This window comes from Rhipicephalus microplus, chromosome 7 (genome assembly GCF_043290135.1).
Source record: "Rhipicephalus microplus isolate Deutch F79 chromosome 7, USDA_Rmic, whole genome shotgun sequence".
NCBI lineage: Eukaryota > Metazoa > Arthropoda > Arachnida > Ixodida > Ixodidae > Rhipicephalus > Rhipicephalus microplus.
Genome location: NC_134706.1, coordinates 32,911,767 through 32,939,424, shown reverse-complemented (window position 1 = coordinate 32,939,424; position 27,658 = coordinate 32,911,767). Strand labels below are relative to the sequence as shown.

Genomic DNA, 27,658 nt, shown 5'->3' with positions numbered 1-27,658 from the left:
TACGCAGTATAAATTTTGAGCTTAATTTCTGTCACTAGTCATGTAAAACAATTTATTTTCAAGCCTGCAAAGAGGTGTGTAGAATTAATGACAAGATGAATACGGCGCACCGACGCACCCGTCCGGAAAGACGGGCTGAAACAGTCCGAGGTTGCGGTCTGTCAAAAATTTCAACCCGGGCAAGTCTCTCGCCGAAAAATGTGCGAAATCGCGGGCTGCGCGTCATCGTGCTCGCTCTGAAACTCTCTCCATTCATTCGTGCGACCTCCGATGCCGACTCAGTGGCAACATCGACCCCGTGATCCGCCCGGAAAGTGCCATGAACCGCCTCGCAAACCGCGTTGCCGGTAATGGCAGCTTCGCCGCACGACGTGGATCCAAGGTTTCGTGACTCTCGAATATTCTCGTTTCGAGGTAATGTTTACATCGCTCGTAAAATAAACAATTGGAGCGCTGCATGCAGGGTGGGAGGGTGTGTTGCATCTTCCGTTTTTAAACGCGCCGGCCAAGCTTCCCGGGGGTCACCGATCGTCTACCAGCTGTGCGTTGCGGCGTGATATTGGGCGCCTTCGGCGCGCGACTTTGTTTACAGTCGAGGGGGTTAGTGTTGGGTTGCCTCCGAACGAAAGTGAAGATAAAATGAAACAAGCCGGCTCGGTGAATCGGCCTACGGCGTGCCTCTATGGCGAGCGTGATAATCGTAAATTGGCTCCGAACAGCGTTCCTTGTTGAAGGGGTGCTGCGCGCGTAATGTATCAGTCAGTCGCGCCGCGTTGAAAAGGTTTGCCTGCGCCGTCGGTGGGAACCGAAGGTCCGATGCCGGACGAACAGTTTTCTACGGGGACGCTGACCAAGCATTGCGGCAAGAGGTGATCTAAGCATGCTACCGCGCGCGTGCAACGTGCCTGTTTTGTTTTGCGGAAATGTAAATACGCGAGCCTTTTTTTTTTGTTTTTTTTTTTACTAGGCGTCATTTCAGACGGTACGTTCTGGGGAAAAAAATGTGTCCTGAAAAAAAGGCATGCTGATGTAGTTGTTGCGTGATCGCAAAAATAGAGGGAAAAAAAGGGGTCCGTTTGCGACGTGTGTGTAATGTAGTACGTTAACAACACATGTACTTATTATTAGCAAGTGTATGTGTTTTAGCTGGCACATTGTTTTTGTTCTTGCGGTAGTAGTCCTTATACTGACTCACGAATTTCGGTTAGTTCGCAGACTTATCATTCTTTTCATTAGCTGTTCCGAGTTTCTCAACAGAAATGCACGAAGTGTCTCAGCGGAACAGATTGATGCGCTTAAATTTCATTATCGTTTCATTCAGTGCAACCACAGCGCATACCATGGCCTTTAATTACTATCGCAGTAAACTATTTCGGATTTGTAAGACCCTCTAAAGTCTGCTGGTTTGTTGAGCTATATATGGAGAAGGCAAGGCTTGGATTGACAAGCTTTAATTTACACTAACAGCATGCTATGGTAGCTGTAGCTCAAAGTTAGCCTGCCTGTAGTCTGGATTAATAACTGTATGCGAGCTTACTGAACTATACGTTAAATTTTCATAGAGCAAGAATGATCAACAAGAATGTTCAATGAGCTTTATGTTGTGTTATTTACAGCCTCACAATGGTGTGCTTTCTTCATAGTATCGTTTAATGCCTGTACATCAGAATAAACGTTTTACATAACATCTTAAAGAGCTTTCTGAAAGCAAAGGAAGTTGACAAGCAATCTGGTAGCTGTTGAATTAATTCATTTTGCCTTCTTATCGCAGTATGCTTGGGAATCGAGCTGTGTGTGGGGGTGCACTACTGCATTCTATTGCATTACATGTTCACATCGTCGCTGAACACAATGCAAGCATCTGCTCCTCTGGATTTAAACAAAGATTCGGGCATATAGTGTAACCTCAGTTAATCTCATTGTGACTAATTTTAAATGAAATGAGCAAGCATATGATTGATTGGTGAACCCTATGTGAATATTCTTGAAGGCAGTGCACTTGGTACTTTGTCATATTCATTCAACATCTGTAGTGCACATACTAGAACAGAAAAATTGGAGGGGCTGCGGGGCATCATTAAAGCGAAAGCGACCTTTCGCCGGCAGGTCTGGAATGACAGAAAACTGGACATGTTGGCAGGGGCCCGTGGTGCAGGACGCACTGAACCAAAATTATCAGCGAAAAGAAAACCAGTAAACTTTCTTGGCAGTATGAGAAAGGTAGCTCATTCAATACTCTGCAAACGGAAAAGAGGATGACAGACATGGCATGTGAAAATATCGCACTAGAACAAAATACGACAGCATAACAAAAACATACAGTAGACTCACATAAAGTAAAAGAGACCAGGAAAATGTGTTTCATTTCAAGAGGAGTCACGTTTACTGAGATATGAACAGGTCTGCAGCGTACAAGTACGAAATCAATAACATCAGAGGCAGTTGTTCAATATAAGCAGCACTTTCGTTTGATGGGTTTCCATTTATTGAGTCTACTATATACGGCATAAAATTTGTGGTGCATCATACAAATTAAAAATGATCATAAATATAAAAAAAAGCACTACTGAACAATAAGGTATAGCAACGAGTGCTATGCAGAATTATTCATATCAGGTTAACTATGAAATTCAATTCTATAGCATGATTTTAATGTCATCACAGATTTCATTCTTGTGTAGCAGAACGTTCAGTTTGTATTCACTGGTTGTCTCAGCTTCCCTATTAGTCGACACCTGTATTTGGTGCTCAAAGTGGGGAAAAGCTCGGCATACACGAAACTCGAAAGTCGACGAGTGCAGACGGCATGGGTCGATACTGCACCACTGCTTCGCCCACGTCCAGCTCTTTGCACAACACATTCGCCTCTGTGTCTAGTGTGCAACAAGAATAGCTACCTCTTGCGCAGGATGTCTTCACTGCTGTTTGAGCCGAGCGAAGGGCGGTGCGGCAGCTGTACGCCACCACCGTCGTCCCAGCAGAGCCATGGCTACCACCTGGCAGGGGGGTCGCAGGGCGGGGGGTCGCGCGTGCCCCCCTTTGCCCCGCAGCCCCACACGGGGGTGCAGCCGGGAGGAATGCGCTCGCTGTCGGTCACGTCGGCACACGCACAGCAGCCACAGCAACAGCCCGTGTCGACCGTCACGTGCAATGCGCACGAGGTGTGCCACTACTTTCAACAGGTGAGAGATTTTACAAAATGCCCAGACTCATTTAAGCCAAAAAAAAATTGTAGTAAATACAAAAGCTGTAAATAAATCCATTCATTTACTCGGTTAGTAGTCGGTGTCAAAAGTTTAGGGAGCGCAGGATGCAATTAAAGATTCATATGTTTGTTACTTTGGCTGGATGCCTTGAATCTAGATTTCCGGCCACTTCTAAAACACACTAACAATATGGACTGCACAGATCGATCGAATACAGGCACTAATAGGGGTGCTGAGGGGGGCATTCGAAAGTTTATAAAAATTCAAATGTGTCCTGTTCAATATCGCTCTTATGTGTTCATTAGAAGTGTGCATCTAAGTTACTGAAGCAAGTTGTATAAAAATGCACCTACCTAATCGATGCAAAGTGTCCTAATGACCTCAAGTGAGGGTTGACAGCATTTCTAAATAACAAAATATTGAAAGCCCAGACCCATTGCACATCCTGCCTACCCATGGAAACCTACAAGTTGCTGTTTCAGGAGAGCTTCAATGGAAATTTATATTTTCTCAGGCGTTTTAGGGAAATCATATGGTCAGAAAAATTCATCTGTCCATGTCTAAAAAATGTGTGGGGCCATCCAAGATATACATAGTACAAATACCCGCAGTCCATTATTAACTAGTGACAGCAATACTTGGCTGTCACTTTGCAATATCTACTGGTCAACCGACCGTCCATTATTGGCCATAGAAACACAGAAACGTTACTCTGCCCACTACACACATAACAACTACGATATGAGCACGAGAAATCTGAACAAGTGTAACGCTGTTCGCATAAAGGATATTTCGCGTTGAGGGAGGGTCCACTTAAATCTTTCAGTGTCAAATTTTTCTGAGAAAAACTTTCCCAGGTGGTCATATTACTTCACTGTGCTTTTTCAATCTCTGAAATGTCAGTAAAAAAATTGGAAAAAAGAAAGTGGGAACAGTTCTTTGTCGCCAGCATTACTAATAACTGCACAATGTTCTATAGTAGTAGTATTTCAGAACGTGGTATTCCTTGAAAGACGGGTCTATGCACAAGGCCTTATGGCTATCTGCGCACATGACACTCATCTCCGTTCTCATCTTGGAGCGACAGGTGATGTTGGCATACAAACGGCAAATTCACTGCGTGTGGCTGCCTTGGGTTAGCAAACTCCATGTGGCAAAACCTTGGGCAGAGTTTGAGACCCCTGTCCAGAGTATGGTTGCGTCGTTACCGTTGGAGACATGTCCTCCTCGGCGGCACACTGGTTACGGTGCTTAGCTCACAAGTCGCCGGTTCAATACCAGCCGCGCTGGTTGCATTCCGATGGAATCAAAAGGCTAGAGACTCATGCACCTTGCAAGGCTGTGCACCGTGCCATGTCTGGTGGGAAAGAACGCCAGATAGTCAAAATTTACATAGCCCTACACAATGGTGTGTCCCGTATTCATATTGTGGTTTCGCCATGCGAAACCATAATAATATTGATACAGAACAGCCGCTGCAGCCTTGTCGCATGAAGGAAAAAGACGACGACGGTTGCTGGTTGTTGATGAACTGGCGCCATCTTGTTCGCTGAACGCTGTGCATCGCGTACAGTTTAATAAATAAATTACTCGTAACACTACTATTGTAAGTGCGGGGATATAACAATATTATCATTATTATTGTAAGAGACAACTAAGTACCAACGACGTGCATTTCCAGGTATTCTACGTGTCGGCCATCCTCACGGGCATCGCACTAGTCATCGCTGGCGCCATCCAGACTGGAGCGCCGGACGCCTCGCTGAGCTCCGAGCTGCCCCCCATAGGACCTGGGATCGGCGAGCCGCCAGACGGCGTGATCGCCGGCGGCGACCTACTCGTGTTTGTCTACATTGGCGTGCTGCTCATCGGCGTCAACGTGTCGCTGCTGCTCCTGCAGTGCTACATGCGCAGCAAAGAGTTACGACGAGCCCGGCGGACGGCGATGATTCAGCCGCCGTCGGTTCCGCCTGCCACGGTGCACTACAACCCCCTCGTCTCAGTCGGCCCGCCGAGACAGGTGATACAAGACTTGTTCATTCTGTCTGACCCCATTTGTGGGTTGTTGTGTCCCATGTGCACCTTTATTCCCGACTGAGCCCTCGAACCTAAAGTGAAGCGGTACTCCGTACCGACAGATGACCAGTTGTCAACTCGTCTCCTCTCCCCCCGCTCATCACAAATGAGCCACAGATCATTAATACCCCCAGCATTTCGGCTGCCGGCTTTGAATAAGCATAGACTCAAACTTCATTATAACAATGTTGCATCTTACATGAAATCAAGCTTTTTATATGCGAAAATTTGTTATAAATGTTTATTTCTAACACTATCTTTTATTGTAAGACTCTTTTTTTTTTACTTTGTTATGACCAGTAATTTGTTATATCCAGATTTGTTATATCAAAGCGTGAGTGTAAACACTTAACTGCGCCAGACTGTCTACGCTTTTTAGACTACTGTGCCTTACGAGTACAGTTGCTGACTGATTTTCCGGACCTGGCGGGGACCGCAAAATAATCCGAATAATCAAACAGTCCGGAAACATGGTCAAGCCGTGAAAATGAAGTTTATTTGCATTAGAAAAGCCTGAAAAAGATTGCCAACTATGGCATGCTTCATGCTGTTCTTGGGGACGAGCGAATTCGGTTCGATTTGGACAACGATAACATCGTTGGCAAACGCGCTGGCAATCGCTGCCGCCGATTGTTACGGGCGGCAAAGTTCGTGGCTCTATGAAACCAAACAAACAAAAAACTTTATGCCGGTCACAAAAAAGATGCATGCAGCTTCTCGCCTGTTTGGTGAAGTTTAACAACATGGTCGGGGCTTCTTTTAAGTGCGCTGAAAATGCACAGTACGTCAACCACCAGCATTTCGCCAACATCAAAACGCTACCATCGTGGCCGCGGTCGAACAGACGTGTTCCAGGTCAGTAGCTGAGCACCGAGACCACAGGAATGCTACTCAGCAATGGCGAACAGCAGCGAGTATGTGACGAGCACGACGGCTCAAACACACTTGGCACACCACTAACACGACCACGTTCGCAACGATGATCGAAAAAAACAAATGCCCAGAAAATTAAACAACCTACCAGCATATTACTCATGATAATAAGGCTGACTGAAAAAAATTGAAAAAATGTTTTGCCATCTTGCTAGCCAAGGAATACCAGACATGACCTCAGAAACTGGAACATTGTGCACGCTTCCAATCTGGGATGCCATACAACTAGCCACTGCAAGCCAAACACGACCAAGTCAAAAGAAAATTTAACACGGCAGCTTTCGAAATCGAACGGCGTAGCTCAAAACAAACGATTTAGCCCGGAAAATCGTACTTTAGAACATAAATTCGTGCGAGAAATCGGTGGCGAAAATTCATTTGAGCAATGGAAACCTTGATGGTGCATTTGTGAAGTCCATAATATCCAACAAGTGTGAATTTTCGGAGTCCGAAAAATTCATTGGCAACTTTATATCTTTGGGCGGACTACAACTCTGGACATAACATTCATGCATCACCGTTGGGAGTGTTGAGGTGGAAAAGACTATACATACTTGGGATGACATTATTCTTTGGAGTAATGCAAGAAAGAAACACGTCTGAGTCAGCGCCTGTTTGCTTCTTTCACGTTCTTTGTGGTTTTCTACTGTGTGAATAATGTCATAACAACTGCTGGGGTCACTATTAAGTGAAGAAAATTATTACCCACTCCCACAGCACTCCTTCTTTCCTGCCCTGAAAACCACAACCTTGGATTGTTTTCAGGCCAATTGATCGACAGACCAAACCCGCCACGGTGGTCCAGTGGTTATAGAGCTCGACTTCTGATCGACAGGTTGCAGTATCGAATCCCAGCTGTGGCGGTTTCATTTTCGATGGAGGCACAAAATGCCTGAGTGCCCCTTGTGCTTAGATTTAGGTGCACGTTGAAAACGCCAGGTGGTAGAAATTTCTGGAGCCCTCCACTACGACATTTCTTTTAATCATATGGTGGTTTGGGATGTAAACCCCAAGAACTGTTGTTATTGTTTGTTGGACCAATCAATCTGATTAGTTAATTGTGTTGTTCATTGATGTGTTTACCTTTTGTCTAACAAACTGACGGATCGGTCGGCTAGGAAGTTGCTTAAAGTATTAAGTGCCAGGTGTTTTTGAGAGGTGCAACAAGCTGAGTTTTCATGCTATCCTGAAAACACGTGGCAGGACCTCCTTAACGCAATGCTTAGCAAGAGGTAGGACTGTTTAGTGTCCATAAATGAAATGCAGTAGGATTAATACCTAAATGTTCTCACAATCTACTGCTTGAAAGGCAGCATTTGCTGTTCAAAGTTGAACCCATGACGTCATTTTCTGATAAACCATGTTGTGATTTGACCATCACTGCTCAGCTCAGCTTGTAGCATATATATGTTTCCTGGGCAACAATAGTAGCATAGTTTTGCAAAGGATAGAAAGGCTGCCTCAGGTCACCAAAGAAAAGGGCGCTGTTTTCATTATTTTAGCCTCCTTAGCTTGTCCTTCCATTCCTTTCTGCATTGTCTTATGTTTGCTACGTAGTACCAGTTCGTTCAGTCTCGAATGCTCATCTCCTGGGCCTCAGCAAGCTGCAAAAAGCTATTGTGTAGTTGTGTACAAGTTTAAGTAAAAGCTCAGAAGGATGCGGCATTTCCTCAATTGTTGATAAATGTGTCAGCACGAATGAATGCACGCACTAAACTGATGTCTTGATCCAGATGTCCAGTGACTCCGCTGTCAGAGAACATGTCCAAGAACACGAGTAGAACTATTCCTTAATGGGAATAAACAATAGGCAGTCAGGCTTTGGTTACGTGGCGAGATTGTGACCCGCCTTCTTAAAAGGGGTACAGAGAAAAAAATTTTCAGTTGTGTTTTTTATTTATGTGCTTCAAATAGAAGGCAGAATCCTGGAAAATGTACTAGTAGGCGTGAGTGTAACCTGAAAAATTATTTCCGTGTTTAAAGGCTAGTCTTGGTTCCCACTGTACCTTGATGTCACTACACAGTGAAAGCTTCTCGTCATGTGCTCGTGCATGATATTGTAACATTTCCGTGGCCACTCCACTGCTTGTCTTCGTTAGTTATGCGCAAGTGGCCATTTCGAATGCTTTATAGCGATGTTCTAGCGGTCTTATTGTATGTTTCGGTACCTGGAGTCATCGCAACTAGCCGAGCTGCTGCTTGCTCGCCAAAATTGACACTGTGACCCGAGTTCACGCTAGTGTCGATCTCAGTAAGTGCACCATGCGAAATTGATTTAATACGAAAATAAAATGTGTTATCAGGATTTATTGATCCTCGCACTTGGTCTGAGTGGTTTCCTGTCACAGGAGATTCGTATGATGGAGTAAACTCACCTTCCAAAATTGACATCGAAACCCCTTTAAGTTCCATAGAACTGTAGGTGCAGGAAACCTTTGACCATTCATGAAAATCAAACTTGAGGTTGAATTGAAGCGTTATCGACTACGCAGGTGCCCATGCCGTGTGCCGCAGACATCGCGTCTGGCATACACAGACAGCAGCCGCAGATGCCGTCGCCGGGTAAGGCCCAGCGGCGCGGCTACGGTCCGGCGTCGGTGCACAGCGTCGCAACGGTGCCGGCCATGCCCAGCGCCCAGCCCCACTGGCTACTCACCCCTGGCTCCCGGTGAGCAAATCGCTGAGAGCTTTGCGCCGAAGGTAATTGTGCCGCACGCACCACTAACGACTATGTTATGTCTCCACACATGGCATGAAGGAAACCTACAATGAAATTCGGGACCTTATTAACAAGCCTAGTCTAAAATAGTGTGAAAATATAGCAACCACTTTCAGTATCAATGGATGTGTCTCTAGATGTTGGTTAAAATTTTTTTTAAAATTTTAGTTAAAACTTGAGAAACAATGCTGCCATAATTGCTCACTGCTACTCGTTCGTGATACAGAATTCATGGTTGCTTGCTAAAGTGGAAGCTTGGGCCAATCGAAACTTCAAAATTTGGGAGCTATTCTCGAACTGTCCATCTAGTAGGCGCGTCCATTTCGGCCTAGCGCATTCAGTTACTGAAGAAAGCGGTAAGCCGTGACGTCACCATGTCTACACACTGCACCCATACAGCACACTCGCATCATCATAAGGAAGTTAAAGGTGACAGAATACTTAAAACAAATTCGACAAGTCTTTCATGGCATATGAGCATGTCCCAGATGCTTGTGAACAGTGCAGGGATTATGCTGTGACTATGTTAAAACTAATTGGAGGGCTAATGCGATCACATGATAAGAGAAATGCACATCCTCAGAGGTTTGCCTCACCAGAAGTAGATCTCGGGAGTCTGCTTCTCCATGTTGAAGCTCATTGTGTTCCTCTTATATGTGTTGAGAGTTAATTGTGAAAGCTTGAGTAATTCAAAATAATGTTGCGGAAAAAGTACTGAAAGCAGGGGATGTGCTGCTCGTCAAGCTCCGGCCAAACGACGGCGGCCGAAATGGCCAGTCCACCGAATGCCTTGGAGTTCGAGACAGTGGGAAAGACACAAGACTAGTTTCTCCGCTTTCCTTCTTCTGATCTCCCATATTTTCTCACTTACAAATTCCATGTATTGTTCCTTGGCATGGCTTATTATTAAGCAGTGTCTGTGTCGACCGCCCAGAGCAGGCTGTAATTTCTTCGAGACAGTGTGCTGGGATTTAACGTCGCATCATTTTACCATTATTAGAGGCATGCGTTGGCTGTTGAAATGCTGTTTAGAGTCCACTGAAAAGAACGTTATACAAGTTCCAGCCCTGTGGCTTTGCCAGTCTTGAACCCAGTAGCTTCACTTCAAAGGAGGCAGGATGCAAGAACATCTAGTGTGCTTAGCTATACAAACTCTGCCCATAGCGTAATCTGGCTGGGTCTTGTAAAAAGAATTAATTGATCCTATCGGTACATACTAGTCAAGTTCTACATGATTATTCCCTCAGGTGTCAATATACCAATGACATAATGATTCTCACGCTGCCAAGGCTGAAAGTCGACCGCAGTGACCTCTGTGACAGCCTGTCTAATGGCAGGAATGCGTCAAAGCCGTGACCTTTCTGGCTACTCTTGATCTTGGTAAACAAGGAGTCTTTTCGGCCTAGATCAGCGGTGATGCAGCCCTCATACAGCCCGATGCGAGTCTGGTGGACTTCTTTCTTTTCCCAAATCCGAAGAACATACTAAAAGGTCAGCACTTTGACGGTGTTCCTGCCATTTGACACGCTGTCGCAGAGTCTCTGACAAAATCAAAATAACTGACTGGAAGAGTTGGTGATTCAGAATAATCAATGTATGGATGCCCAAGAGAACTTCTTTGAACAAATTAAATAATATGTGCCGAACAAATCAGCGAATTCTTTTTATAAAATGCAGTCTCATGACTTTACTGACAAATAGTGTTCGTGCACATAAAGGAACCCTTCATAGTAAAAATCTGGAGTCTCCCAATACTGCTTTCCTGATAGTCATAGTTTTGGCATGTCAACCCCGGGAATTTTATTAGATTTCGCATGTTCTCTCGTTTGTAGGGCAGCCACGGTCGCCGCCAGCCAGCCGCCTCCGAGTTACGACAACCTCTTGGTGGTCGGTCATGCACCACGCGAAGTCGCCACTCTTCACCTCATCTAGTCGCGCCTCACTTTTGGTCTGGACGTCCGGGCTCCACACAACTGCCCCTGCATTTAAGTTTTCAGTGAGAGGGTACATATTCAATAGCCACTTTCAGGTAACAATATGGTATAAGGGAAAGGAGGGAATCAATTACCTGAAAGTTTCCTAAGCATGTCCTGCTTTCTTAAAAGGGAGGACACAGTTGATTTCAGAAAGCATGGCGACGTGAGGGCACCAATAACGAAACCAACAGGGCTTGTCCTGGCAGGATAAGATTGCTCTTGTATGGCACGTAGAGCCTAAATATATGGGAAAGAATGTAACCTACCAGGCACGTCCTGATGGCCGTATACCTGGACATATTTCGTCAGTTTCCTTCTTGCTTTCTTCTTGTCTTGTCCTATCTGAAGGAAACAGTGCCGTGCCTAGAAGCAGGATACGTCCCATCAGGGCATGCGTAGCTTACGCAGTTCACTAAGGATAAAAAGTAGAAAACTGACGAGACCATTCCTGTCAATTGTTCGAAAGGGCAAGAAGTACAAATTTTATTATTTTAGTCCTTGGCATTGTTGCTCCACCAAAAAGCAGTCATACCTTATCTGGGAACAGAGCAAGTCCTACCTGTGTCGGTCAGCTGCTATTAGGTACTTCTTTAAGGTAAGGACAAAAGGAAGAGACATGACAGGGCATTACTTCTCATAGCATTATCTGCGATCATGTGTTGACAAACAGGACATCTCCTGAAAGTTAACTTTCAGGTCATGTCTCGTCAGCTTTAGTCCTATTATTATTATCATGTATTATAGTCTTATTTTTACCATGTGCTGTTCGAAAGAAGCTATGCCACTCATAATTTTACAAGATGGGGACAAATGATACAGGCATGACAGATGTCCCCTCCACGTCATTTCTTTTGTCCCTGTTACACCATCTCGGAGAAGGACATGTCCTGTTTGGGCATAACAAAGGGACTGACAGGATATGTCCTCTTGCACTCCGTCGTCTTTGCTCAAAGAAGGACATGTCCTGTTTGGGCAGAACAAGTGTGCTGGCAGGATATGTCCTGTTTCACTATCGGCTTTTCTCAGATAAAAACATGTCCTGTTTGGGCAGAACAAGGGGACTGACAGGATATATCCTGTTGTGCCCTATCGTATTTGCTCAGAGAAGGACATGTTTGTGCAGAACAAGGGGACTGACAGGATATGTCCTGTTGCACTCCGTCGTCTTTGTTCAGAGAAGGCCTCGTCATGTTAGTGCAGAGCGAGGGGACTGACCAAATTATTATTACACTATTACACTGCGTGGTCCTTGCTTTTGTTGTGATCATATTAACTTCATTTTTTCTCCTTGTTAAACAGCATAGGAGGAGATATGAATGCAAAAGAATGGAACTGGCTCAATATGTCTTGCCATTCTTCTTCTTCCTTGTTCTCGCTGTGCTACCTAAAAGCATACATGACTCCACTCCCAACACAGCAGCCTACATCTCCTTTCGAAGGAGTCGTATTAGTCACAGTTTCCTAAGTTTACACACTTCTTCTGAATGGACTCAAAAGAGGTCAGTAAGAAGAACCTCATGCATTGTCTACCAGTCGAGCTTCGCACTCCAGTGCAGCTAATTAGTAGTGCCACCTATAAGGGCCATCATTCTTAAAAACGGGAACACATCACTGGCATTTTTCGCATCTTCAAGTTTTTGAAATGCTCGAAAGATTGTTAAAATAACTTTATAAACACATCACCTTCTACCTGCTGCTGTAATGCCATTTACATTAACTGACACACCTCGTGACTATCGCCATGGGTTAACAACTGCATGCGTGCATCTGAGCTTTCGACACAGCCTATAAGAAAGGAGAGTTCTTATCACTTACAACGGTAGTGCTTATAACAGCTCTTGTATTGAATAGCGTTTTTTACTACTGAAGTACGTATTGAAGGCTTTTTTACGGGATAGGCCTATGTACTGCGTGATACTCTGATAAGGATCAAATTTAACCTTATTGGTATAGTTGTTGTTGATTGTGCGGTGCCATGCTTACATATGGGCAGAGGATAATTGCATACGGTAAAGACTTACTTCAGACTTACTTTAGCTAAGTTGCTATCTCTGATCTTTCATCATTTTGCTATTTCTTTATGTCATACGTTTAGCTTTTAAAGCCAGCACTTGTCCTGCCAGATTTTCCCGTTCTTGGTTTTATACGTGGCGATCGATGCTACAAAGCTTAGAAATACACCAAAGCTTCTTTATATTGAGGTCGCACCTGACACCAAAATAATTTCGTTATTTCCACAAATTCGTTATACATGTTCCCTTGCAACACTATCTGTGACAAGACTATTTTTCATTTACTTTGTTTTAACCTATATTCCACTATACCCATGCCTGTGATGTCGAGGTATGAGTAGGCTCTTCTCACAGCTCATATTTCTAATGAAGAAATAGGGTGGTATAGTAATAGATATACTGAAACCTTTACATAACAAAGGCAGATAAAACGTAATATTGGTTATAAAAAAAATAGATGAAGAATAGTCTTACAATAGACACAGTGTTAGAAATGTACCTTTATAACTAATTTTTGGTTATAACGAACTTACTTTTGTAGCAGATGCAACATTGTTATAATGAGGACTGACTGTAGTAATGAATACAGTGTCATTTTACGTATGATATAGTTATGGATAAATAAGATCTTCTTTAGAAATGCGCTTTTCCCAATATAAACATGAGCCAAAGGGTAAAAGGGCATCAGGGACTCAGCTTGAATAATGCTCAAGAACACTGTTCCGTTTAGTGGCTATCATCATTTTTCATAAATATGTGCCAGGTGGGCACAAAGCGTCGTACATGCATCCAGGGGCAGTCGTTTCATGTCCTTAGCGTAGAAATTTTATCGAGGATGCACCATTAGCTCCCTCTGTGCCATTTAATTTTTGCGTATGAAGTGACTCGCATCGTACTATTTACGTTTGTTGTCGGGGAGTTCTTTTCTGTATGAAAATGAGGGTTTGGCAGAACCTGCAGTAGACTCCTTTTAAACAAAACCTGAAGAGACCAGGAAAAGGGGTTTCATTTAAGAGAAGTTTCGTTTACCGAGATAAAAACAGGGGTACAATATTCAAATACGAAACCAGTCATATTATAGGCAGTTGTTCTATTTAAGCAGCGATTTCGTTGAAGAGAGTTTTGTTTAACGGGAGTCTACTGTAGTTCAGATGCAGAGAGAGCATGGAGAGAAGTTCGTTAAAAGAAACGTTTTAGTCGTTACATCCGCGCGCTGTCGTAGACTAGTCAAGCCGAAAAGAAAGCGTGCCTCATTATGAAGACGGTTCAAGACACATGTAGGGGTGGCCTTTGAGTGGCAAAGTGCGGTAACTGACATTTGTTTCTCTCGGAGTACTTGGGTTTTTCTCTCCAATGTCGAGTCTTGCAATCCTTTCTAGTGAGTGTCTCCTGCTTCCAGTCTTGCGTAGCCCCGAGCGACTGCATCTCAGTATTCAGAGAAGCAGCGAGCGACGTCTGGTTAGCACCTTCGCTGAAGTCGTGGAACAAGCTCTTCGCCGGCCTCCTTAGCATCGGTTGTCAGCGTTTTCATCAATGTTCGCGTAGGGGTTTGTTTGGGACTGTACCAACATCAGGTGGTGCTGTGTAGTTATTGAAGCACGAGCAGAGAAGCTACATGCCAACACATGTTAGCAGCGTTCGATTTAGTTCGATTTAGCTTCAAAGACAATAAGGCACTACTTGCAACCTATCACTTGCTTGTTTACGCTTTGTAGTGCCCAAGTCAAATACCTCCGCGACTCGGTATTCAGATTTTTAGTATTCTCTATCATCAAAGACCGTGATAAAAACCGCTCGACACGGGGCAGTGAAGAAATGATAGACAGACCGCTGATGTCGTTTCATCACAGTCTTGTACTACTTGTTCTTGTCTCAATCATGTACCTACCAGCCCAGTTAGGTACACTTCTGTGTATCCTCTTGTTTAACATGGCTAAATTTTACAAAATTAGCAAAGTGCTTTAGCGGGCATGCCCGTATGGCCGAAATGCGCAGTAATTTTCAAAGCAGTTGAAACAAGCTCGATGCGCAGTTCGCTTGATAAAAGTTGTAGGAGGAAAGCCTAGTCACGCGAGAGCTTCGAAATGCCTCCAAAATTTATCGCTCGTCACTGCGCTGAACAGATTACTGTGCTAGATTAACTAAATATCATTATCTCAATGACTGTCATGGTTTTGCCAACATCCATTAAAGAAGAAAAGATGAACTAAGTGAGTTAGCCATTTGAGCCTGCATAAGCCCATAATCAATAGAACCATACAGGTGAAAACTAGTATTTTTTTTTTCTCGTGGATAAGTGTCATGCTATAGATAAGAGTGTTCCAAATCGCATGTAAAATGAAGCTTTGGATCACATAAAAAGCCCAATTTTTGACAGTTTGTCTTAGAGCAGGCTTTGAATATATTATCACACTTGAAACACGAGAGCAAGTACCACCATAATCTTGGGGCAAAAAAAATAAAAAAGGCATTCGCTAGTGTCTCAGGAAAGGACCTATAATTGACGCAATAATCTCTGAACCAGCACAAGTCCTAAGCACAACCTTCTAGATTAGTCAGTCACCGCAACACGGGGGAAGTCTCAGAAGCTATGGTCCGATATTGATGTCGTATGTGTGTGCTAAACACTAGTCGCACATGTCATGCATCTTGGAGCTTTTGTAGGGCGTTTAACAATTACCAGTCCCACATTTTTTATAGAAAGCTTTAATACTGTATAGTATTTATTCATAACCAATTTATACAAAGTTTAATATAATTGAAGCTGGTGTCGGAGTGTTTTTGCTTGTTCTTTAGTTTACAGAATTATTTATTTGTGTAAAAAATAACTATTTCGTCTCATCGACTGCATCAAGTTGGTGTCTGACTGTGCACAGCGTGGCATTGGGCAGGTCTGCTGTTCTGCAAGCATAAACTGATAGGAAGTTATTCCTTTATTCTGATCCAGCGGTCTACAATATTTCGACTGGGACTATACGTCAAACAGTAGTTTGACTGCAGCTTTGAGTCACCCTAGCAAGCTCACCAAGAGTTCCAGTACACTCATACCTCATTATAAGTAGCACCTTACACAAAAATAAGTTTGTTACTCCCAGAAATTTGTTATAAAGTATATTCCTAACAATATGTCTATTGCTAGACTATTGTTAGTCTAATTCGTTATAACCGATATTTCGTTATATCCGGGTTGGTTATATTGAGGTTTGAGTGTATCTTGCTAAAACTGAAGCAGCAGATGCGTGTCATGTGCTGCTGTGCAGCCCTTACGGGGCCAGCGTGCAATAATACATTTTTGCAATTTTTCCCGCTGACGTTGAGGTGCAGCTACGGCAAAGAGTGACGTCTTAGCTCTCACTTTATAATTTTTGCGCTAGACACAGACCAACAGAAATATGCGCAGCGTGCACTTGCGGTTGAGCCTCTTGAGCCTAACTCGCAACCAGAATGTTAGCCCTAACCTGGTGACCAAGTGCTAGTCCTTCCTACACTGTACGGCTCGACCATCTTTTTCGGTCGTTTTTCTCGTGATACAGTCGAGCCTTTTTATAATGAAATAACATCAGACATGTAAATGGCTTTGCTATATCCTGCACTTATTAATTTATTATGTACTTTATTCACAATAGCTGCACGACAGCTTTCATTTATTGTGTCATATCTCTGTTCATTCTATTGAACTTCTGCTGTGTGAGCTTTCATGTCTGTGCTAAGACGTAACGATCGAAACCTTTTTTTTTTACTGGATGAACTGGGTCGAAGTGCTCAAGGGGCAATCGTTTTACCTCTCACGATTTTATTCAGTGCTGAAATTTCTGTTTTGAGGGCTGATGTTATTGTTCTGAGTGCTGACGTTTTTGTTCTGTGTGTGCAACAACATTGAGTTTTTGTACCTGAATGTAGATTTTTCTTTTTACAAAGTGTGTTGAGTGTGCAGTGTCAATGCAGCATTCTTGTTTAGTGTTCTTTAATTGGTCCATTCGATGAAGAGGTACTTTGTTTACGTTCGTCGTGCTGTACTGCCAACTGCTATGAGCAAGCTCCTACCATTTTCTTCCCAGCATCTATTTCCCTTGTGTTCTTTTTTTTTTTTTACACAGTTCGCCGCAAAAGTCTACGGCGCAAAGCACTTTAGAGGTAACCAGACTGCCACAAAGAGCGAGGAAAAAGCTTCGAATTCAAAGTTTTAGTCTTCAACAGCATTGTCTTACGTCTTGGCAATAAAGACATTAACGGAATCTCATGCAGGAGGGCCAGTAAAACTCTGTGTTGATGGCTAACTTGGCTACACCTGCTAATTGATTGATATGTGGGGTTTAACGACCCAAAACCACCATATGATTATGAGAGACGCCGAAGTGGAGGGCTCCGGAAAAGTATACCTGCTAGCATGCCAGTCTCTCCTGAGGCCAGACGGTCATTTGAACCCACAGCAGGTGATGCATATCAGTGGTTTTTATGCCGGGTATTTCGATCAGGTTGTTTCGTTATCACAAAGCCTTTTCAAGTTGCAAAGGGGGCGAGGCCTAATTCCAGCTGGTATGTTCCTTGAAAAACTACCTTCGCCTTTTGAGGACATGTCTATAGAACTCTCTAAATGTAAAGCGCCACACTTCAATGAGTTTTAAGCTTGCATGTGTCCCAGAGATTGCATCTCGTGAACATTTGTGTGCAACTGAATGTTCTTTACAGTTCCGTGTGCATTTCATTGTGCAATAATGTTTCCGGTCAGGACCCTTCTTTGAAGTGCTCCCATTTAGTCGCGACTGCATTGTACAAGGCTGCTGTTTGTCAAACAAGCAATGAGCTTTAGTTCCTTTTACGTAAACTTCGTTCAAAGAAAGCATCCCTTGTGAATACATAACGACGCAGTTGCAATCTCATTCAATGCTTCTTTGTTGCAAAGTCCTTGAAAAAGAGCTTGAGCCATGCGGACACCACAACACTTCACGCACGAGCCAACGAAAACAAATTTTTTGGGTGTGTTTATTTGTGTGTGTGTGTGAATGCATGTAACCTTGAAAACGAGCTTCTTCGCGGTGCCCGTAAGGCGTCAGTGTCAACCGTGACGATGTATCACTGGAGTTCTTTTCCTGGTGCTGCACTACGAGAAAATGTCGCACGGATTCACTCGAAACAGTGTGCTGAAGATTTCACTGGATCGTCGTTTAGATGGGCACGCTCAAAAGTTGGCTGCGTAATTTTAGGTTTACTTTTTTTGCTCCTTGAAAACCCGTGCTGTCCAAGGGGAGCAACATTTTTTTCCTTTACCATGAAGCTTACCTCAGTTTACGGAAACTGAATACGACACTTTAAATCGCCTGTTCTGCAAACCATGCTACATTTTACAGTTACAGCGAAGACATCGATCACAGGATTGATGTCGGCAGTGCAATATCTCATTGGCTCTTCAACCACAAAAAGTTAACAAACCGTATGCTGAATGTGGGAAACACAAATCCGATATACACTAATGAGCATTCTTAGCAAAATTAGATAGCCTTTAGTTGCAATTAAATCAAAAGTCAATTTCAGCTGGTAGCCTGGGTGAATGCTCTAATAGTAGTCTGGAGGAAAATCACATGGCTGTGCCTTGATCGCTTCATGCTGACAACTTATCTGACAGCAGCAGCCGTCATTAAATCGAATGTGAGCAGAGGAAAAGTAACAATGCTGAAAAACGGATCAGTTTACCTTAAGATGTTGTTACCATGGTAATAAAGGTGCTTGGCTGGCATACGTGAAGTACCTGAAGTGAATATGATAATCCTAAACAAAGTTACAGTATTTCTCTTGTCTCAGTAACGGTCTACAGACAATATACGAGGAGACAGCAAACCTGACCTAAACATATCTGTACTGTTCTGTGAATCCTACGTAAACCAAGTCTGTCGCCTGCCATCACCTTCCACCTTTCATTCTTTGAATACGAAGTACCATCGCGAGGGCCTTCCGAGCCGACTGTGCCATGTCTTCTTGTTGTGCAGCCCCGGGAAATTTTTTGCAGTTTTTCTCTCCTGTGTACACCTTCCTGTTGAGCTTGTGATGGATCTCCACGTAAAGAAAAAAAAGCATGCCTGTTATTTATTGCTACCACATTCGTCACGTTCTTGTACAAACATATCATTGTTTCACTATGTCCACGATACGTAAACTGGTGTATACGTCTCAATTGCTTGCCAAAAAAAAAAAAAAGATCAGGGGAACCCATTTTCTGGCCCAACCCTGTCTACGTACGTACTACTTGCGATATACGTGCCGAGTGTATCCGTGTGTTTCCTTTTCATATTGTTGGAGCGTTTGTTTATAAATATGACTTACTGGAAAATACTTTATGTGGTCTGATTATTTCCTTCATTTTGGTAGTACTTTAGGGCTGCCTGAAGTCTGCAGAAGCAGCAGTCACGGAGTCCCGTGGCAACAATAATAGTCACGGATAATTCCGCGTGTGGCATAAAACGTATATATTAGCCATGATAGACAATTGGTATATTTCAAGAACGTAAAGCAGAAGGCAACTCAGTACTTGGTAACCATGAGACGTGACAGAACTACTATATCACCAATCACAACACCTAATAGTATGCGAAAGCACATATAAAAGATGAGTTTGTAACAAAAAGGCCCACTGAAATACTATAGCAATGGCTCAAGCAAACTGGCAACACTGCTCAGTTCAGAGTGGTACAAGAGCAAAAGAAGTGAATTTGCTGTTAACGAAGTCAGTATGCACATGAAGGGTGCATTTGCTGCTGTGAGAATTTTAAGACAAAAGCAACACATCTACAATGGTTGTACGGATATCTTTTTTTTTTTTTTGCTCAGCCACACGATATGATAACACAGTTTCTGTGAACGTAATTCTGTAGAATACTTGAGAGAGTAACTGCTCTTGCAGTGAAAAAGAAAATTCTGGCTCTTCCGAGATCGAGAGGTATCATCAGATGCCTTCTCAACTGCTATTCATCTGCAGCACACTGTTTAAATGTGCTGGAATAAAGTGGACTGCAGTAGTTCAGAAACATATGGTTAACTGTGTTGCGCAGCTAAACATGGTTCTGGCGTTGTTTCCAAAAATGTGCCAACCATACAGCTGTATTGCATAGGTGTAGCACAATCGTATACCTGGAGGAACACTGGTGTCATCCGGACAAATCCAATGAAAGCGCATCTTCGAATGCCTATTTTTATTTTGTAGACGTTGTACTTTAGGCATACACATATCTAAACCTTGTCATACAGAGGCACAACATGCGCGAAGGAACATTGTGCCAGAAAGCAATGGCTTTTTAAGTTTCGTGTGGCAGAAATTAATGGGATAGCTGGCTTCTCAAGGAGCTGATGGATGACAAAAGACGAACGTTTTAGCCGCACAGCTATTTTATTAAATTTAGATGAAACATGCACAGGGGTACATTAGATAACGAGATGGTTCAGACATACTTGTACTTTAATTACTTCATTTCAGTGGTAGTGATAGGCATACGAGCACAAATGATAACACGTTTTCCATTGGTGCGCGCGCGCATGGCAATGATACAAGTCGGTCCAAATTCCTCGACCATGTTGGTTTCGCAGAAACGCCCAAGATAGCGTTACAGCCCGAGAACTTGTTGCTTAGCGCAGCGGAGCAACGCGCGGAGCGAACATATATCGATTCCGCATCGATACGTAAAGACATATTGTTGCGGCGTTTGTACTTAACAAGGACCGTAAAACGTTCATGACTGCTCGGTTCGTTTTGCTCCTAGCAAGCTTAGCGGGCAATAATATAAACCGCAATGTTTACACGCAGCGACGAATGAATAAACGAACAAATGTCCAGAATCTACGGAAAACCCTGGTAAATCCGACATTTCTAGGGACATTTGGGGACTACTCGACCAAATTAGGGGAGAACCACCTGAGTGTATTGCGGAGCAGCTGGCTTTCTCGTCGCGGTGGGCAAACAAATAAGAAACGACGTGCTCACTCCCCGCTTTGATACGTGAGTTTCACCCAAGTACGCTGTTTGCTGTGCAGAGCGTACCATTACTTTTCGCGGTATTCGTCCTTATCGCTGTATCTGCCGCGATATGGAGCCGATATCGCGAAGCGATAGCGCTTATTTCCGTCTATGCGGAAGCACTAACGTAACGTAGCTGCTTGTGAGACGCCTAAAAGTTGCCTGTGTATACCCGAGTTGAAGGTCGTGATGAGAATACGCTAGCGGTGACTTGATGGTACTCGCGGTAATCGATAGCGTAACTTTCGTTCCGAGGAATCGGTCTTAGAGAAGGAGGATTTGTGGAAAGAAGCGAGATAGACCGAGGGAAGAAAACAAAGATGCTCCGGCATTTTCAGGGCTCCAGCAGCGGCCGGACTGCGATGTCCGGGGTTTTCCACTGGTTTCGTTTGCTGGCCGGAGGCATTTGCCTGCCTCTGGTATTTCCGTACATCGTCTACAGGCTGTACAGGCTACGCTGGCGATCGCTGAAGACCAGTTGCCTCCAGGACAAGGTGGTTCTCATCACTGGAGCGAGCTCGGGACTTGGAGAAGGTTTGTTTTCCTTATCCTAGCTGCTGCGTTCCTTCGTGCGTTTTTACGACGCTTTCAACCTATCGAGCTATAAGTAATCAAAGCGTGTTTCTATTTATTGAGAAACTTGTTACGAAGATCGTCAGCTGTTACCATACGGCAAATGCCGATTCAGATCGGATTGCATGATCGTGATTGGCTCGAGCTGCAGGTGGGAGCCAGTCATAGTTGAGAGATTCGATCCCAATCGAGCTTGATGGCAATCAACAGTCGTATACAACCTTGTGACGCCTGCCCGACCATACGCGTATGATTGTGCGGTCGGCTGTACGAATGACATCATATGCCGTTTATGTGCGCGCGATTTAACGATTAAATATTGCAATTGTGCCACTGCACCCTGAACAACAATGTTTCACCTTTGGGGCGGCTATGCGGGAAAGACCAGTGCTGCACGTGTTTAATCTGTAGTGTCAAGTAGGCTTTTCCTTTTGTCGTTTTTATCGATTATTTACTAGCCTTAATTACCAGCTTTGCAGCATCTTATTTGCTTGTATTACGCAGCTTATCAGTTACGTTAGCTCAATTTGGTAATTACCGGTGATGTTACTTCATGGATATGAAGTGCAGTTAGATTGTACGTATCAGACCAGGGAGAGTATAGTTGCTTTAAAATTAGCGTGCCAATTGTTGGGCTTTTGTACTACTTTGCAGCCTTTTCACAAGCATTTCTGAATTGCAGTATCACTATCACACTATGGGGATCGAAATAATTTGTGAATTGTTCTTATTTCTTGAAAGCCAGCATTTCATTAAGAGGACTTGACAGGGCCACAGTTTTACTGTGATGAAAGCAGTTGGTAGCTGTGATGTACGCAAGCTCACGTGTCAATGTGTTGGTTCCAGAGGCGTTAGGGGTTTTTCTATATGCGTACGCAAAGCTTGCTGGTATATTGCAGGCATATAATGTAAGCATTCGTCACTCTAAGGGAGCCTGCAAGAGGTGAGCGTGCAACACATGCGCAACACAAACACAAAGCTTTGCAAACGCCACTCCGAAACTCCCTATTTTTTTCGACACTTTCTCATCTCGACAAGCCTCAATGCTTCCCAGAACTTCTGTGTACTTGCATTTGTAACAACACTTTCAGGTTATGGTAATGTCTTTATAAGGGCCCGTGGGATAATTCTATGATTAATACTATAATACGTATCTCTTTCTTGCAATCCACAGCATTGGCACACAAGTTCTTTGCTGCTGGCTGCAAGGTGATTCTTGCGTCCCGTCGTGTTACTGAGCTCGAAAGAGTCAAAGATGACCTCATGCAGTCTGTGCCGGTGAGTGTCCTAACCATTTCACTTTTCTCTTGTGGTCAGCAATGTTTTTTTCTTTACAACACCCAACTTCATATCTGCCAGTATTGTGTTGCAGGAAAGCTCAAGGACAGATTCAATTCCAGGCCACAGTGTGAGGGGGGGGGGGTGAACACGAGCACGCCGAAGTGCTTAGATTTCAGCATTTGTTAAGGAATTTCAGGGGGTCAAAATCGATCCAGGGGCCCCTCCAAACTATGGCATGCGTCATATTCATGTCGTGGTTTTAGCTTATTAAGCGTTTAGTTTTAAAAGTTACTGGCGTTTGTGTGCTTTAAATGCTGCTTCTTCATGCATGAGTGCTTGTGTTCGAGTGCAATTCAACATGCTTGCTCATCCAACTGTGTTGAAATGCACTTGGGCCATTAATGCTACACTTTCCTGCTGTCAAATTGAATCTGCAATCAAACACAAATTTGCCATTCCTGTTAAATGTCCTCATTGGTGTAAGTACTTGCGCTATCTGGGCAATGAATTTGTCTCACTCCAGCGGATCGGTGCTGGGAGATAGGGAGAATGCTGCCCATTGAAAGTTCTTTTTCATGCCACCAGCCACCCAGGTGAATATGAGTAGCTGGGAATCAAACTGGTTTCAACTCGTCTTAACTTGGATCAACTGGTTTCATCTGGAGCTCGATTGGTCCCAGCAATTAAAGCAAACAGTTCCAGTTACGATTAACTTGAGCTTTCGGGCTATACTCCGATATTTCAATACTTTAAAAGCATGAAATATGAACGACAAACCCTTGCTGTGTGTCTGTGTTCCCTCAGTTGTCCGTTCACTTTTTGTTCAGTCAGTATGTTGTGCTGTCCAGTTATGAGCCAGCTGAGAAGTGAGAAGCAACCAGTACCACAAACATTTGTTCTGCAAGTAACTAGACCCCCTCGAAATCTTACTGGAACCTTAACCAGTCAATTAACAATTCCATGTCGTCCACAAATGTATTGTCTTTTTCCAACTGCTCAGTTGTCTAGAGTCAAATGTGATAGCAATTTGTAATGGCGTCTCCTTCGGAAACTAGTGGGGATAGGTAATTACTTGCATCTTATTGAATTATGCTTTACTACGTCTGTTGTAGTCCAGCATTTTGCCTGTATCTACTTCAGACCCTTTCTTTTTTCATTAAAATAGTCTCTGTGGCATAAGAGTTGCCAACACCTACAGCAAGCCCAGCTGCACCAGTTCCCTAGTTTCTCCCCCCTGAAAACTTTAAATGGGCAGCCAGGTGGCGCTATGTGGTGGGTGATTAGAGTTACTGTATATGCTACCTTTAAGCAGCAGAGTTGCGCACACCTTTTCCTTCACCGCTCGCGCCGCTCGCATCACGTGGTGCAAAACGACGTCAAATATTCAAATTCGTGCAGAGTAGCCAACTTTACTGGAATGATAGCGCGGCGCCTGCGTATTCTCTGCCCGCGCCGACTTCAATGTCCTCGTGACCACCATCATGGGCTCTTAGTTTGTACGTATACTTCTTTACATGTTACCGGATAAAATCTGTGCATGCGCAGCTCTTTACAGAACGTAAACCGTTACCAATGTAAACTGCCCGCCGGATAGGCTTTGCGTTTGCGGCGCTATCTCGGAAATCCACCTTCGTCCGTAGGACTTCGCGATATCCGCATTGCGGAGACTCCAGACATCGAGTCAAAATAAGTCGAGGTGTGAGCGCAAATGGGATTGCATTGTTTCAGCCGGATTACCAAAGCCACAATGGTTAAAACATCGAAGCCGCAAATGTGTGAGCCCCCGACAGACTGGATAGGTGGGGCCATCTAGCGGGGTCAAATGAACCAGGCAATCTGAAAATTCTTATTGCAGAAACATTGTGCATCATATGTCTGGTGTAAAAACAACTCAGCAGCGTCATTATGAATTAGCTACCCTTTTTAATCATTTTCATCTCATTTAATTCTTTGTTGAGTTTAGCCTCCCAAAACCACCACATCATTATGAGAGACACCGTAGTGAAGGGCTCCGGAAATTTTAACCACCTGGGGTTCTTTAACGTACACCTAAATCTAAGCACGCGGGCCTCACGCATTTGGGCTACCTATAGCAATATACCACCTCACTGCTACATTGCAATCTTGCTCAGCGCGCATGAATAAGTCTGCGGCACCCCACCCGCGCCGGAACATTGCATACGTATTTTTCTCCTGCGTGTGCTACGAGTGGCTTCGCTGTACAGCCGTTGAACGTAATGGCGGACCTATTCGCAACTCTGCTCCCGCAGGGAGCATACACAGTAACTCTAGTGAATTAAGGTTCAACTAGAGAGAAAGCAGCTCTGTCTTTTCGTGGCTTATCTATTCCTATTGAAATGCTTGTTATGCATTCCTATCATCCTGCATATTGTCCACAAGATTTGTGCAAAAATTAAACTTTTGCAAAATCTTTGCATAAACACAGGAGTGGCACAAGCGTGGTGTATAGAGAAAGCCTGAGCCCCCCCCCCCCCCCCCATCTCCTCTAGAGCAGACATAGTCAAAACAAATCACATATCTTGGCAGCCTCTCTGCCCCACTTAAAGGAATTCACTTATCATGGGTACCCCTCCAGCAAAAAAAATCTTCTCTCCACCCCTGCATACTCGCTGTAAAATTACACAGAAGTCATACAGACTTACTGGAACGGTATCTGGCAAACCTTTTCAGAATAGCATATTTCTCCCGGTTGTGCAAACCTAGTCATTTCTAAAGTAAGCAAATTTTTGCATTTACAGCAGCCCTCGGGGCACCACGTACCAGCTGTGCTGCAGCTCGACTTGGCGGACCTGTCGACCATCACAGAAAAGGCTCAGCAAGCGTTGCGCATCCACGACCGTATCGACATTCTCGTCAACAGCGGTGGCATCAGCTACCGCGGAGAGGCCTGCGACACGTCGGTCGAGGTGGACGTCAAGCTTATGATGGTCAACTACTTTGGACACGTCGCGCTTACCAAAGGTCCGTATAGTCTTGAATTTGTTTAGTCTGTGTTTCTCGTCTCGACATGCCAGTTGTTTTTGTCCGTGTTGAAATGCTGCTTGAAGCTTGTGAAGCACCTTTTTATCATGCCAAAATAGTTATGTAGTTGGCTGTCACACCACTGGTAAATTCTATGTTTTAGGTTAGATTTCAGGACTTAGTACATTCTGCTCTGATTTTCAAGCGAAGCTTATTATGAGTTACAGATTTTGGTGGCACCAGCAAGGGCACAGAAGTGCCCCTTGAAGGTGCACCGATCACTAGAGGCCAGATTTATTGGCACTAGAAAACTGGGTTTTATGTGCCAAAAATAGGCGGGCAAAACACTGTTTTAGGTGCCCAAAACCATAAATATAGGCACAATAAATGTTGACAAAATCCAAGTTTTTGGAGAAATACGTGTGGGATCTGTGTCTATGACTGGAGAGCAAGAAGTGTTTTAGTTTATGATGGTACAAAGGCTCCAATGATTTAGAATAGCCATGCAATTTTTTTCTCAGTGTTTGCTGAATACGATCTCTCCTTTTCTGGTCTAGCATGGAGCACGCTCCTGGGTATCTTTCTTTTTGGCATGCCCCGCCGCGGTGGTCTAGTGGCTAAGGCACTTGGCTGCTGACCCGCAGGTCGCGGGATCGAATCCCGGCTGCGGCGGCTGCATTTGCGATGGAAGCTGAAATGTTGTAGGCCTGTGTGCTCAGATTTGGGTGCACGTTAAAGAACCCCAGGTGGTCGAAATTTCCGGAGTCCTCCACTACGGCGTCTCTTCTTCGGTTTTGGGACGTTGTACCTCACATACCAATCAATCAATTCTTTTTGGCATGGCTGAGAAGGGCAACACAGGAGCAAATAGCCGGTACGCTAGCAGGCCAGGAGGGTCTTTTTGCCTCGTATTAGCTTGGTCTAACCACACAGGGTCAATTTCTCTTTTGTCTGTGAACACCTGAAAGAGCCATTCACCAGGTTTGAGACTTTCGAGCAGGCAAGAGGAATGCATGCATTCGGTGCTCACAATCTCAACTGACAAAGTTTTCAATGCTACACACCCCTGAAAGAGGTGAAATGTCAAACTTAAAGTCGCTTGATCTTCATCCCACGGGTGTGCGTCTGAGCGTGGTGGAGGTGACGTGTACAACAAGGAATCGTCCTGCATTCATCAAAATAGTATTTGACACTGCGAGAATTATTCGAGGCGACATGGGACGAATCTATGCGCATTCTTTTTTTTTTTTTTTTGTAACTTCATATTGAGTGTGCACCTTTCTGGCTGAAAAAAAAAAATGAAAACACTTCCTGAGGTTTAGTCAAAGATTTTGTTTGCGACAACAGGTTAGCAGAAGCTGCAATTTGCCATCATGTTCTTGCATAGTCTTGCCCCATACAAGAATGTAATCTATCACTACTGCTACATTTGGGAGAACTTCTAAGACGCAGTGCATTGCTGCCTGAAATATCTCCGGCGCAGAGATAATGCCAAAAGGCATGTGCAAGAAGGGATAGCATCCATAAGATGTACTGATCGTGCAAAGTTTCGAGCTTGTGTGATCTGGCTTTATCTGCGAAAACCCTGACACTGCGTCTAAAGTTGAAAAAGAAAAATTAGCTCCTGCAGAATTTGGCACGTATTCAAGTGTAGGCATAGGAAAGCTTTTCTGCAGATGCGCCTTGTTTAGCTCTATGGGATCTAGGCAGGTGTGTACTTTATCTTTCGGAATGACTGGCACCATGTGACTGGACCATTTCATTGAACCTTTCACCTTTGTTATCATGCCTTGTTCTCCCATGTGCTGTAGCTCTTCTTTTTTTCTTTCTTGGAGCGATATGGGAGCTCTTCTGGCTGGCAAGACGACTCCGACGGCTCCAGCCTTCAGCTTCATTGC

General features: G+C 44.0%; 2 protein-coding genes and 1 long non-coding RNA gene across 7 annotated transcripts in view; 2 read left to right on the top strand and 1 right to left on the bottom strand.

Annotated features, from left to right (window-relative positions):
• The first annotated feature begins 44 nt into the window (after positions 1-44).
• LOC119179636 (uncharacterized) lies at positions 45-19,249 on the top strand. Of its 3 annotated transcripts, none has more exons than XM_075868964.1 (5): positions 45-414; positions 2,909-3,182; positions 4,888-5,226; positions 8,708-8,883; positions 10,767-19,249. In XM_075868964.1, exons 2-5 carry the CDS (start codon positions 2,910-2,912, stop codon positions 10,864-10,866), a joined length of 888 nt encoding a protein of 295 aa, XP_075725079.1. In that variant the 5' UTR covers positions 45-414; position 2,909; the 3' UTR covers positions 10,867-19,249. The 3 variants fall into 3 exon arrangements, with proteins under 3 accessions (XP_075725079.1, XP_075725078.1, XP_075725080.1); XM_075868963.1 differs by lacking the exon at positions 45-414 and adding an exon at positions 453-869; XM_075868965.1 differs by lacking the exon at positions 45-414 and adding an exon at positions 453-869 and having other exon boundaries at positions 8,708-8,915.
• Positions 10,785-27,658, bottom strand: part of LOC142767400 (uncharacterized) — a 19,486-nt gene continuing 2,612 nt past the window's right edge. Inside the window, exons 2-4 of the long non-coding RNA XR_012884851.1 lie at positions 11,177-11,273; positions 11,003-11,109; positions 10,785-10,913 (exon numbers count right to left, since the gene is read on the bottom strand). This is a non-coding gene — a long non-coding RNA (uncharacterized LOC142767400). The remainder of the gene's footprint in view (positions 10,914-11,002; positions 11,110-11,176; positions 11,274-27,658) is intronic.
• Positions 20,531-27,658, top strand: part of LOC119180432 (dehydrogenase/reductase SDR family protein 7-like) — a 21,027-nt gene continuing 13,899 nt past the window's right edge. Inside the window, exons 1-4 of one of the 3 annotated variants that reach the window (XM_037431631.2) lie at positions 20,534-20,906; positions 21,263-21,458; positions 22,672-22,775; positions 25,538-25,760. In XM_037431631.2, coding sequence (XP_037287528.1) covers positions 21,287-21,458; positions 22,672-22,775; positions 25,538-25,760 — 499 coding nt within the window. In that variant the 5' untranslated portion in view covers positions 20,534-20,906; positions 21,263-21,286. Of the gene's footprint in view, positions 21,459-22,671; positions 22,776-25,537; positions 25,761-27,658 lie in introns of all 3 variants that reach the window. The other 2 variants (XM_037431630.2, XM_037431629.2) reach the window with 2 other exon arrangements.

Excerpts from the sequence above, each read along its gene's own strand:
- LOC119179636 (XM_075868963.1), top strand. The coding sequence starts at position 817 with ATGCCGGACGAACAGTTTTCTACGGGGACGCTGACCAAGCATTGCGGC. Across the intron at positions 5,227-8,707 it reads CAGTCGGCCCGCCGAGACAG|GTGCCCATGCCGTGTGCCGC; the intron begins GTGATACAAGAC and ends TCGACTACGCAG. Across the intron at positions 8,884-10,766 it reads CTACTCACCCCTGGCTCCCG|GGCAGCCACGGTCGCCGCCA; the intron begins GTGAGCAAATCG and ends TCTCGTTTGTAG.